At 41.4% G+C, this 12,092-nt stretch overlaps 1 protein-coding gene and 1 non-coding gene across 2 annotated transcripts; one reads left to right on the top strand and one right to left on the bottom strand.

Annotated features, from left to right (window-relative positions):
- Positions 1-4,428: 4,428 nt before the first annotated feature.
- Positions 4,429-8,808, top strand: LOC107792739 (MAR-binding filament-like protein 1-1). Its single transcript, NM_001325545.1, is given in 4 exon segments — positions 4,429-4,761; positions 6,194-6,234; positions 6,359-6,496; positions 6,902-8,808. Coding segments are annotated over 4 exon segments (2,169 nt in total). The 5' UTR covers positions 4,429-4,496; the 3' UTR covers positions 8,627-8,808.
- Positions 8,809-9,002: 194 nt separating this feature from the next.
- On the bottom strand, positions 9,003-9,076 carry TRNAR-UCG (transfer RNA arginine (anticodon UCG)). The gene has a single exon. It is a non-coding gene; the product is annotated as a tRNA-Arg (tRNA).
- Positions 9,077-12,092: the final 3,016 nt, after the last annotated feature.

The raw sequence follows: 12,092 nt of genomic DNA, 5'->3' as shown, positions 1-12,092 counted from the left end.
ACCCAAGTGAAATCGTGATTAAGGCAGAAAAAATTCAAGGGAAAAATAAGAAGTTCAAGAACAGAAAGCAAAAGTATTATCATTACAAAATGCCATCTTACAATGGACAGACAAGAGCCCACAAAAAAAGAAAAAAAAAGAGGAGAGAAAACAAAAGTACATAGAAAAGCACACTATTCGGTCGCAGCTCCCCCATCGCCATCACCACCGATGCCCTTGCCATTTAAGTACTCGTCTTCGTACCAAGAATCTGGCTCAATCTCATCCAAATCCTCTTCGTCATCATCCATCCTGGGCGTGCTGGGGTCATAGCCACAAGCGGCATGAGCTACACATGCCTTAACACGAGCATCCTCAAACTCCGCCTCAGAGGCTTTTTCGGCTGCCATCAAAACCCTGTATATGTCATGACGAGCATCAGCATGGATCCACTTCTCGTACAAGTCTTATGGGACATTGGGATAAGTGGAAGCATTAGAGGTAGACAGCTGATCCTGCTGCTGCGCTTTCTCGGCCTTGAGGACAACCATCTACTCGTTCAAATCCTGAACATCTCCTTCTAGTCAACCTATCTAGTCTTCGAGCCTCGCCACTTTAAGAGCAAAGGTATCTGCTTCACTAGCCCACTCTGATCTGAGGACGCGGAGGGTGCTCGCTAGCACTGCCGTCTCCACCACCGCGGCCATTCTAGCTCTCTCAATCTGCTCCAACTCCGTAGCTTTGGCAGCCAACTCATCCCGTAAGCCGTCAGCTCTAGTTTTGCTCTGCTCAAGCTTAGCCCGTAAGGACGCCACATGAACTTGGAGGTCGACGCATTCGTCCATGACCCCCTTGCTCACCTCGAGCTCGTCGTTTTTGGTCCTTAATGTTTCTTCGAGCTCGCTGCACCTGCCAATAACCATCATGAGCTCATCATCCTTCTCCTTCAACTCCTCATTCTTCTTCCTCAGATCGTCATGGAGAGTTGGTAACAAAGTATCCTCACTAAGCATGCGAACCAGGGCCTTGTTCTTGGTACGATATTCTTTGTATTTTGACTCTACCTTATTATAGAGAGCCGTCCTCTTCTTTTCCCGACGGGAGCTCTCAATATCCAGGATGAGAGTTTGATAAACATACCAAGAAGGCTTCTTTACGCTAAGAGAAGGCTTACTCGTAGAGCCATCCCGAAAATGCCTAACGACAAGTCCACATCCTTCAACGTCTGCAAGGTCCTATTCTCAAACTCCGTGTATAGGGGGCCAAAGCCGGAACCACATGCTTTGAGTTGACCAACAAGTTGAAATCCAAGGGGATGGCAATATTTTGAGTGGACCCCTCGGTCCTCACTTCCACTCGATTAAATCTCTCCTCAAAAGGCCGTACCTCCTCAGGGTCGATATCGGAACCAGACCCATCATCCTCCACAATGACCGCTTTTCCTCTACCACCAACAGACGAAGAGCCAACCTCAGCTGCCTCTAGTGTATCCCTTTTCGTAGCAGCTTTCATTGTCTCCAACGACCTATCTTCCACGACAACGTCTGGTGGGGGAGCGGTCCCCGCAGTTGAAAGGGACGCCGCTTCCACGTCCACAACTATCACCCGCTCAGGCATGGCCACGACTTCCACTCGTCGCCTTTTCAACGGCTCCATATCCTCCTCGCTGGGGGAAGGTTCGTCCACTAAATGAAACACCGAGCAGGCGACCTCCGCTGACAGAGTGGGTGTCTGACGATTAAGCTAGCTTAAAACCGGAGTCCGGGAAGAAGTGTTTCGTACATAATCGGCCAAAGCAAACTGCATCCCAACTGAAGCAACTTCTTGGCGAAATGCAGGGATATGAGCCTTCACCTTCTTAGAAGTTCTCTGAACTGGCGTCAAAAGAGAGCCATAAGCGGCAAACAGAAGCGTGCCACAACAAAAGCAAAGTAGTTATGAAGGCAAAACATAACTTACCGGTCGAAGGCTTAAGCCCGAACTTCTTATTGAAGGATTCCCAGTCACGAATCCCTACGGTATGAGGCAAGAAGCGGTCCACCCAGACACTGATATCGGCGACTAAAGAAGGGGGTACTTCTCAGCTACAAAAAGAAAAAATAGTGTAACAAGTCGTGAAACACGAAGAGAAGAACAAATACGTACTCAAATAATGACACTTACGAGAAAAATTCCTTTGTTCAGGAAATTCGCTAGGGTTCACCACCACATGCTCTATTTAGATGAAGAAGTAGTGAGCCCAAAACCGGTGGTTCATCCTATCTCCATCCCGACCACCAATCCTTTAGTTTTGCGGTAGCGGAGGTGAACTATCGTACCCCTATGGAAACTCAGTCTGAAGAGGTACAGTAGATGACAGATAAAGACTTCGCAGCCAGTTAGCTCTGCGAGCTTCGCCAACATAAGGAAAATCTTTTAAAGGTAGGGAGAAAGTTGTGTCGGGCAGATGCTGTATTAGCGGTAGAACTCCTCTGCCAACAGAGAAAGAGGAAGAGAATAACCTATCTGGAATGGGTAGGCATAAAATGCACAATACCCAGGACGGTGAACTTGAACCATGTCATCTACAACCGGAACCAGGTCGACGTGGGCAGGAATGCCATGTTTTGTTCTAAGGGCGACAAGGTACTTCGCCTTCATCTCAGATTTTGCAGACTCCGGTTCAGGGGCGGGTTCTTTAGAAAAGTCGGACCTGGAAGTAGGGTTACGAGGAATGATCTCTTCCACAGTGGGGAAGCTCTCATCCTCTATAACCATTATTTCTCTGCCACCGGGAGGCATGGACACCGATAATGGAATAAGGTCAGAGATCATCTCAATGTTGGGGGTTACGTTAGCCATTCTCTGCTATAATATATATACGGTGGGGCAGAAAAAGAAGAAGGGGTGGTAACGGCTGCAGTTGTAGGGTGTAAGAACACAAGAAGAAGAAAGAGAAGCGAGTGAAAGGTTGAAGAAATCAGAGAATGCAAAAGTTCCATTGTGAAGCTTCAGAGGCATTCAGATTGATACAAGCAACTTCTAGTGGTCCTAGAATCAAAATAATAGGGACTCAAGGAACGAGGCAATGCATCAGGAAGATGCACAATGATGATGCATGCATCGTGACATCATCCTGCACCAATCCCCTGACCTACGAATCTCAGAGCGACACATCACTATTTTGGCTACGGACTCCTTTACTCGATCAACATGCCAAAAATCTTTCACAAATCGCCGACTGATAAAGTCCGCCCATCGGAGTCGACCAGAAGGCGACCCCAACAAGCGGAGGGGCTAACCGTATGGGTCAAAATCTAGCTTAAAAAGTTAAGCGTGAGAAGATCGTCAAGTGAGAGGACTGTGTTTCGCTTTGGGCGGATAGGCCAAGGTCGACCAAAGCCCAATAATGAGCAGTCGCTAAGCAAGTCATAAAGACCGGGGTCGAGCAATGAAGGGTATGAATAACAACTAGTTTAGCAATAAGATATTTTAAAGGAATATTCAGAGGAATATTCTCTGTATTTGAACTTTCAGTAGGTAAGGGATATGTCCCATATAAGTAGGAAGAGAGACAGAAAGAGGGGGGGGGGAGGGGGAAGGGGGCATGTGATATTCATTTTGATAAGCTCTCTCTAGAAAAGTTGACTCTCAAGCAACTACAAACATTATCTTTGTACAAGATTCGATTTGCTGTTTTTCCAAGCTTTCCCACATTAGATCCAATAAAGTTCATGATATTCCCACGTTTGATTGCCTTACATCATTGTCAGAGGGAGAATCATCCATCTAGTTATAAATTTTGGTGAATTATTCTCTTTATTTATAGTTGTTGCCATTTGTCATATTTATTGCTTATCTTTATCCCCTCATTCATCCATAACAACAACATTAAACATTCTTCTGGCATTTAATAATCCGGTTTCCAGACCATTACTATCCATAAATCTTGTATCTAGGATTTATTATATTTAACTAGAATTTACCCATTATCATTTATTTAATTAGTTTAACAAAAAGGCATAACACTTTTTGGTCAAATACATACTATAACATATTAAATCGAACTAATAGTAGCTTAAATACTACTCCGTCCGTTTCAATTTATGTGAATCTATTTTCTTTTTAGCCCATGCTAAAATGAATGATCTCTTTCCATATTTGAAAACAATTTAACTTTATGTAACGCTTTATAGTCACACAAAATATGTGTGTCTCATTTTACGCCATAAGTTCAAAAGTTTTTTATCTCTTTTCTTAAACTAGATGGATTCACAAAAAAGTAGTAAGTGGTAACCATAAATGTAAATTTGGAGGGAGTAATTTATAGGCCGAATTGAGCTTAAAGTACTGAAATCCCCAATTTCCCACAAGTATAAAGAGTTGAGGAAAATTAGAAGTAAGGTCATTGTGGTCCTAGTAACGAACTGTAACATGAGTCTTAGCTAATAGGCAGATAGAGCAATCACTGGCCTCTGAAATCTTCTTCTTTTTATCACTTTCGGAGTGGAAATCGGGAGAAACCAACCAACTTTGTAATGGGGAGTTCTTGTTTTCCCCAATCTCCACTCTCTCATTCTCTCTTTTCTTCTTCATCACTATCTTCTTCCCAATTTACACCCTTGCTTTTTTCCCCAAGAAATGCGCAAAAATGTAAAAAGAAAATGCCAGCTATGGCATGTATACACTCGGAGAATCAAAAGGAAAGCGAATTCTGCAGCAGAAGAACGATTCTTTTCGTGGGTTTCTCTGTTCTTCCACTTCTCAGCTTGAGGGCAAATGCTTTTGAAGGCTTGTCAGTAGGTCAATCATTTTTCTTGATTCTTTCTTGCCCTTTATTTGGTTCGACATTATATTGCTTTGCTCTGAGTTGAAAAAATAATAGGGTTCTTTAGCTTCTTTTTGTCTTTAAGTCAGAATGTGTTCTTTAATTTATAGAATCGGTGAATTTGATAAAAGCTTGGTCCATTTCAGTAGCTTAAATGTGACCAGTACGAATTTTCTTGAAGCAGTGCAGTTGTAATTGGCAATAGATTTCGAGTTATAGGATTTACGGCCATTGCCATTTGGTCTTTTTCCATCAGCTGACACTTGGAATTAATGGCCATTATGATTAGATAATTTGGCGATTCTTTAGGCAGATCTAAGTTGCACTAGTTTGCTGACTGTACTTAGACTGTTTACTAAAGGTATTTGGGAAGAATGTCGATAAGAAATTCTGTAATTGACTATGGTTTCCTAAGAGGTTTAATCAGTATACCGTTGAATGACAACTGCATTTCTTTTCTTATTCTTTTTTCCCTTTTATAAACAAGATTAGTTATCAAACTTTTTAATAATCATTCATGTGCAAATTTAGGCTTGATCAGTGCAATAATAGACTTCTAGTTCAATTTAAGAGTATTGAGATCGACTTCCTTGTTAATAATTTCCGTCTCCAACTATATATATTTGTAGCTTGATCGTTATAGAGACCCTTACAAACTTGATTCTCATGCTTTTTAGCACAGTTCTTAATTATGCTCACTCCTTATAGTATATTATTGTTAGTGCAGACAAATAAAAGGTACATAATTATTTTGTTGTCAGCTGAATTTCTAATTTTCTTTAGAAAACGAAATGCCAAGAAAGCTAAGCTTTGGTAAACGTTAGATTGCTTCCTTGGAAACTTATCTCGGCTTATGAAGTAATCTATTCCATCATTCCTTTGTCGGTTTCTTATGGCAGAGTCACTCGATCCTCATCGCAACAGAGGAAAAAGAGAGATCGAAAGAACAAAAACTGGGAATGAGTCTGCAATCTGGATACTAAGAGTGGGGTTACCTATGTTTCTTTGACTCTGCTTTGTTCATCTGGTTGGTCATGGTGAAAATATTCACTTCCAAACTTTGGGGTGAGGGGATGTAAAAGTAGCAGAAGTACATTTTCATATCAAAGACCAATAGATAACACAGCTTCTTTCCATATATTTTTTTTTGTTAATAGGCCTTATTTATCAGAAACTAGTGCATTCAATCTCCTTTCCGTATAATTTTGTTTTGGTATCTGTGTAGTAATATCTAGCATATTCCTGAAGATTCGGGGGCATACTTGCATATGTTGTTTGTGATTGTGGTTAATATCTGAAAGTTTTTGCTAGATATTGTGAACTTGTATTTGGATTTGTGAAAGGTTTATCTCCCACACCCTGATGCCTTTTCAAAAAATGCTTAACTCAGCTCTCATTGTATCTCAGATTCTCAAGTAAAAGCACAGCCGCAGAAAGAGGAGACAGAGGTCAGAATGAATGCCTAGCATCTCCTTGAGAAAAGATTGAGAGAGAATGCATTCTGCTATAGCTTAATTTCTATATTATCATCAGCTTTATATGCTCTCAGTTTGAATGTTTTCTTGTAACCAGCAAACAATCCAAGGAAATGCAGAGAATCCCTTCTTTTCTCTACTTAATGGACTTGGAGTTTTTGGTTCAGGCGTGCTTGGTTCTCTTTATGCCTTGGCTCGAAACGAGAAGGCCGTTTCTGATGCAACCATTGAATCTGTAAGCTAGATATGCTCTTCTCTATATGTTTTGTGATACAAGTTTTCTGTAATTTTATGTCTCTATGGATGCAGTTGGGATCTTAAAGCAGAGTGTTCCCATCATCTTACTGACATTGCAGATCTATTGCATGGTCCAATTTCTTCTGAAAGTATAATATTTTTGAGCAACATTTCTAAGCAGAAACTGCGGAATCCAGTAGAGGGGCGACTTGTATAAATTAGTCGCAGTTTGGCCTGAACTGAACCTATTGCAAACAGTTTAAACATAAAACAGTGCAAGTGATCTTAACATGCTTAGACCATTAGCTTAAAGGCTATTCTAAATCGTAAGATTATAGGCAGAAAGAACGAGTTACTTTCTTGGGTTGCTTTTACTAATTAGGATCTGCTTTCATGTACTCAGATGAAAAATAAGCTGAAGGAGAAAGAAGCCACATTCGTTTCAATGGAGAAGAAATTCCAGTCTGAGCTGCTGAACGAAAGGGATATACGAAATAATCAACTTAAGAGGGCAGGCGAAGAACGGCAAGCTCTGGTTAACCAATTGAATTCAGCAAAGAGTACAGTAACTAACCTTGGTCAGGAGCTGCAAAAAGAAAAACGAATTGCTGAAGAGCTCAAAGTTCAGATCGAGGGCCTTCAAAATAACCTCATGCAGATGAAGGAGGATAAGAAAAAATTGCAGGAGGAGCTTAAAGAGAAGCTTGATTTGATACAAGTTCTGCAAGAAAAGATAACTTTACTTACTACAGAGATCAAAGATAAAGAGGCATCTCTTCAGAGTACAACCTCTAAACTAGCTGAAAAAGAATCAGAGGTAGATAAATTGAGCTCAATGTATCAGGAATCCCAGGATCAGCTGATGAATTTGACTTCAGAAATCAAAGAACTTAAAGTCGAAGTCCAGAAAAGAGAGAGAGAACTAGAGTTGAAACGTGAATCAGAAGACAACCTTAATGTGCGATTAAATTCTTTGCTCGTTGAGAGAGATGAATCTAAAAAAGAGCTTGATGCTATTCAAAAGGAATACAGCGAGTTCAAGTCCATTTCAGAGAAGAAAGTGGCTTCTGATGCCAAGCTGTTGGGGGAACAAGAAAAGAGACTACACCAGCTCGAGGAACAACTTGGCACTGCCTCAGATGAAGTACGCAAAAATAAAGTGCTAATTGCTGATCTGACTCAAGAAAAAGAAAACTTAAGGAGAATGCTGGACGCTGAGCTGGAAAACATAAGCAAGTTGAAGCTAGAGGTCCAGGTTACTCAGGAAACTCTTGAGAAATCTAGAAGTGATGCTTCTGATATAGCAGAACAACTACAGCAGTCGAGGCATCTTTGCTCTAAGCTTGAAGCTGAGGTTTCTAAACTTCAGATGGAATTGGAGGAAACAAGAACATCATTACGGAGGAACATTGATGAGACAAAACGTGGTGCAGAGCTCTTAGCTGCGGAGCTGACCACTACTAGGGAGCTTCTAAAGAAAACAAATGAAGAAATGCACACTATGTCTCATGAACTAGCGGCTGTTACTGAAAATTGTGATAACTTACAGACGGAGCTAGTTGATGTCTACAAGAAAGCAGAACGTGCTGCTGATGAACTGAAACAAGAAAAGAATATTGTCGTGACACTGGAGAAAGAGCTAACATTTTTGGAGGCTCAAATTACAAGAGAGAAAGAGTCACGGAAGAATCTGGAAGAAGAGCTGGAAAGGGCTACGGAATCACTTGATGAGATGAACCGAAATGCTTTTGCACTTGCAAAGGAGCTTGAGCTTGCTAATTCTCATATTTCTAGCCTCGAGGATGAGAGAGAAGTGCTCCAAAAGTCTGTTTCTGAGCAGAAACAAATTTCTCAAGAATCCCGAGAAAACCTTGAAGATGCCCATAGCCTGGTAATGAAACTTGGCAAGGAACGCGAGAGTCTGGAGAAGAGAGCAAAGAAATTGGAAGATGAAATGGCATCAGCAAAAGGTGAGATTTTGCGGCTGCGGACCCAAGTAAATTCGGTAAAAGCTCCTGTTAACAATGAGGAAAAAGTTGAAGCTGGGGAAAAGGCAGCTGTAACAGTGAAGAGAACCAGGAGGAGGAAGACTGCTACTCAGCCTGCTTCTCAGCAAGAAAGCTCATAGTTTGCTGTTTCTAAAGTGACATATCTTTCCTTTTTGTCCTTGACTCAAATTGATTGCGACGAGAATAGATTAATGGTGTATTATAGAGAAGCCAGAATTAGGATATTGCCCTTGTAAGAAACTTCCTGCAAGCTGTATTCTCAGTGAGTGTATATTTCCAGGTGAGAAGTTGCACAAACAAATGAGATATCATTTAGTACATTTTCATGCAGTGTGTGTGCAAATAAGAAATTTGGAACGGATTGCATGATATCCATGAATAAGAAATTTGAATTGTGTAAAGTACTGTCTCAGTTCCCCATGTTTAGCAGTACAAATGAACATGCAGCTGATACCATCTTTCTTAAAAGTGAATAATAGAAAAAGATCTATAAACCGACCACAGTGGGAGTCGAACCCACGACCTTTTGATCCGAAGTCAAACGCGCTAATCCACTGCGCTATGCGGTCTTGTTGTGACCTATTTTAGAGTAAATACTATTATCAAATCACGAGAATCTTTCCGCTTCTAATCTCATGTGAATTAGAACACCATATGAATAACAGTTTATTTGAGCGTTATATATTCTCAGTTAGCATAAGTGGCTTTTGTACCAAGAAAATAAGTTGCTTTTGCAAAACTAGATTTCTATTTTCTATGGAAGTGCTATATGAAGTCTTATCAAGTCTATCGCTTATATATTTCCTATCTGTATTAACATAAGTAGAACTAGAATTCTATTTACGTTAACGTACGTTTAGATTGACTTATCATCCAACAAATTGCTATAAACTAAATAGATAAACCGCGGCTGAATTTATTTGTTTCCTTCTTAGAGCCAACCATGAAACTCTAAGTATTACTTTTTTTTTTCCAGCCTATGTATTACGATTTCAACATTGGATTCTGTGAGCAATTGTACAAATTGTATACGGTCGAAGCCCCATTTTACAGGCTCGACGAATCGCTTCAAGCCCGAGTTCAGGATGGGTCGAGTTCGAGCCCGATGGACCAAACTTGAGCCCATGACAGAATCTCAGGCTCAAGAATCGAAGTACGCGGTGGGTACCGAAGCCGAGTATGACCAACCCCAAGATGACGCCGTTATGGGTTTGTAACAGAAAGAGCAAGATTCCCGCCACATCCCCAAGATCATGGAGTAAATTCCGGAATAGATTTGTACGAGCCAGTACGAATCCGTACTAGGTGGTTAGACAGCTGTCCCAATAAAGGTTCCTTACTGTAAATAGAAATGTACCTTATTTAGAGTTCCCTTGCTATATAAAGGGGACCCCAATCATTTGTAAACACCATCAATCATTGGCAAAAGAATATACTCTCTTACTTTCTTGCTCATTACTCATCAGAATTGCCCTTTAACTTTATTGTTCTACCAACCTCGAGGCCACTTTAGCTCGAGGTCAAGACTGGCTTGCACACTGATTTGATTTTACTTACTTCTTTCATTTATACGTTAGATTTTTTGGTTATTAATTAGTATTGAACTAAATCACATATCTTTAAAACCATAAACAAGTTTAATTGTTACTCGTATTTTCGAGGTAAATAGTTTGGCGCCCACCGTGGGGCTAAAGATAATATTGGTTATTTCAGTAGTGATTCTGATAACACACGTTATTTTCACACTTGTTCTTGTCAAGAATTTTTGTTCACAGGTTAAAACATGTCAAACTCATAAAATGCACCTGTACACGGCGATGATGGTTTAGGATTTCATGGGGAAAACAACAATGTAGCTACTCCGGGAGTCGGTGTACCACCGATTAACCCTGGGGAAGTGCCAAATGTGGAACCAGTCGATATTAGTTCACACATTGCTTTGAATGCAGATTTAGGCGCAGACCCCGGAGGAAGTATACGCAGGGAAGTCCGATCTCGTGGTCAAGGAACACAGGGTATAAGAGATGGGGGAGTTAGCCTCCAAGTAATATTCGAGATGTTACAAGCTCAACAGATTGCTATCGCTCAGCTTCAAAGTCAGCATAAAACTCCAAGTGTGGTCGAACTAGAAATCACTCGCCGTATTGAGCCGGTGCCAGAAATATCAAACGGTAATGGCTCGGGGACTGATCCCACGATATGATGATGCTCGAGAAGCTCACCAAAAGAATCGAGTCGAGGGAGAAAAAGATTGAGGATAATGACAAAAAAATGGAGACGTATAACTCCTGTGTTGATCAAATACCAGGGGCACCCCCTGTCTTGAAAGGATTAGATGCCAAAAAATTCATGCAAAAGCCATTTCCCCCGAGCGCGGCTCCGAAGCCTATCCCCAAGAAGTTTCGTATGCCCGATATACCTAAATATAATGGAACGAGCGATCCTAATAAACACATTATCTCGTACACTTGCGGGATTAAAGGGAACGACTTAAATGATGATGCGATCGAGTCAGTATTGTTGAAACAATTTGGGAAAACTTTGTCAAAGGGATCCATGATTTGGTATCACAACTTGCCACCGAATTTTATCGGTTTATTTGCTATGTTAGCAGACGCATTCATGAAAGCACATGCCGGGGCCATAAAGGTTGCAGCAAGGAAATCAGATGTTTTTAAGATAAGAAAGAGGAATGATGAGATGCTAAAGGAGTTCGTATCCCGATTTCAAATGGAGAGAATGGATTATCACCGGTCTCGGATGATTGGGAAGTACAAGCTTTTATGCAGGGGTTGAACGAGCGGAGTTCGATCGCGTCACGACAGTTGAAGCAAAATCTGGTAGAGTGTCCAGTCGTGACTTGGGCAGATGTACATAATCGTTATCAATCGAAGATCAGGGTCGAAGACGACCAGTTGGGAGCCCCTCGGACTCAGTACATCCAAATAGATTGGCGGTTATGGCCCCGAGGAATACAGACAGGGAACCGAGATCAACTAGGAAATGGTATCAGCCATATGTCTCGGATCGAAGAAAAATGGTTTGGGGCGAAATCCTCCTCAGAACGATCGAGGACAGAATTCTCGGGGACTTATGAGTAAACATGGTTTTGATAAACATACCGATCCCGCAGAATCACCTCGGTTGTCGGAGTATAATTTTAGTGTAGATGCATCGGGGATCATGTCAACTGTTGGAAGAATCAAAGACACCAGGTGGCCTAGGCCTATACAAACCGATCCTTCTCAAAGGAATCCAAACTTGATGTGTAAATATCATGGCACACATGGCCATAAGACCGAAGACTGCAGGCAGCTGAGGTAGGAGGTAGCTCGATTGTTCAACGAGGGTCATCTTCGAGAGTTTCTCAGTGATCGAGCTAAGAACCACTTTAGAGAAAGAGATGCAAACTGAAAAAATAAGCAGGAAGAACTGCAACATGTAATTCATATGATCGTTGGCGGTGTCGATGTTCCACAAAGGCCTATATTCAAACGCACCAAGGTGTCGATCACCAGAGAAAAACGGACTCGGAGTTATGTGCCCGAGGGCATCCTATCATTCAATGACGAGGAAGTGGAAGGC

The sequence above is a fragment of the Nicotiana tabacum genome, chromosome 6 (genome assembly GCF_000715075.1).
Source record: "Nicotiana tabacum cultivar K326 chromosome 6, ASM71507v2, whole genome shotgun sequence".
In the NCBI taxonomy this organism is placed as follows: Eukaryota; Viridiplantae; Streptophyta; class Magnoliopsida; order Solanales; family Solanaceae; genus Nicotiana; species Nicotiana tabacum.
This window is presented reverse-complemented; position numbering and strand designations above follow the sequence as displayed.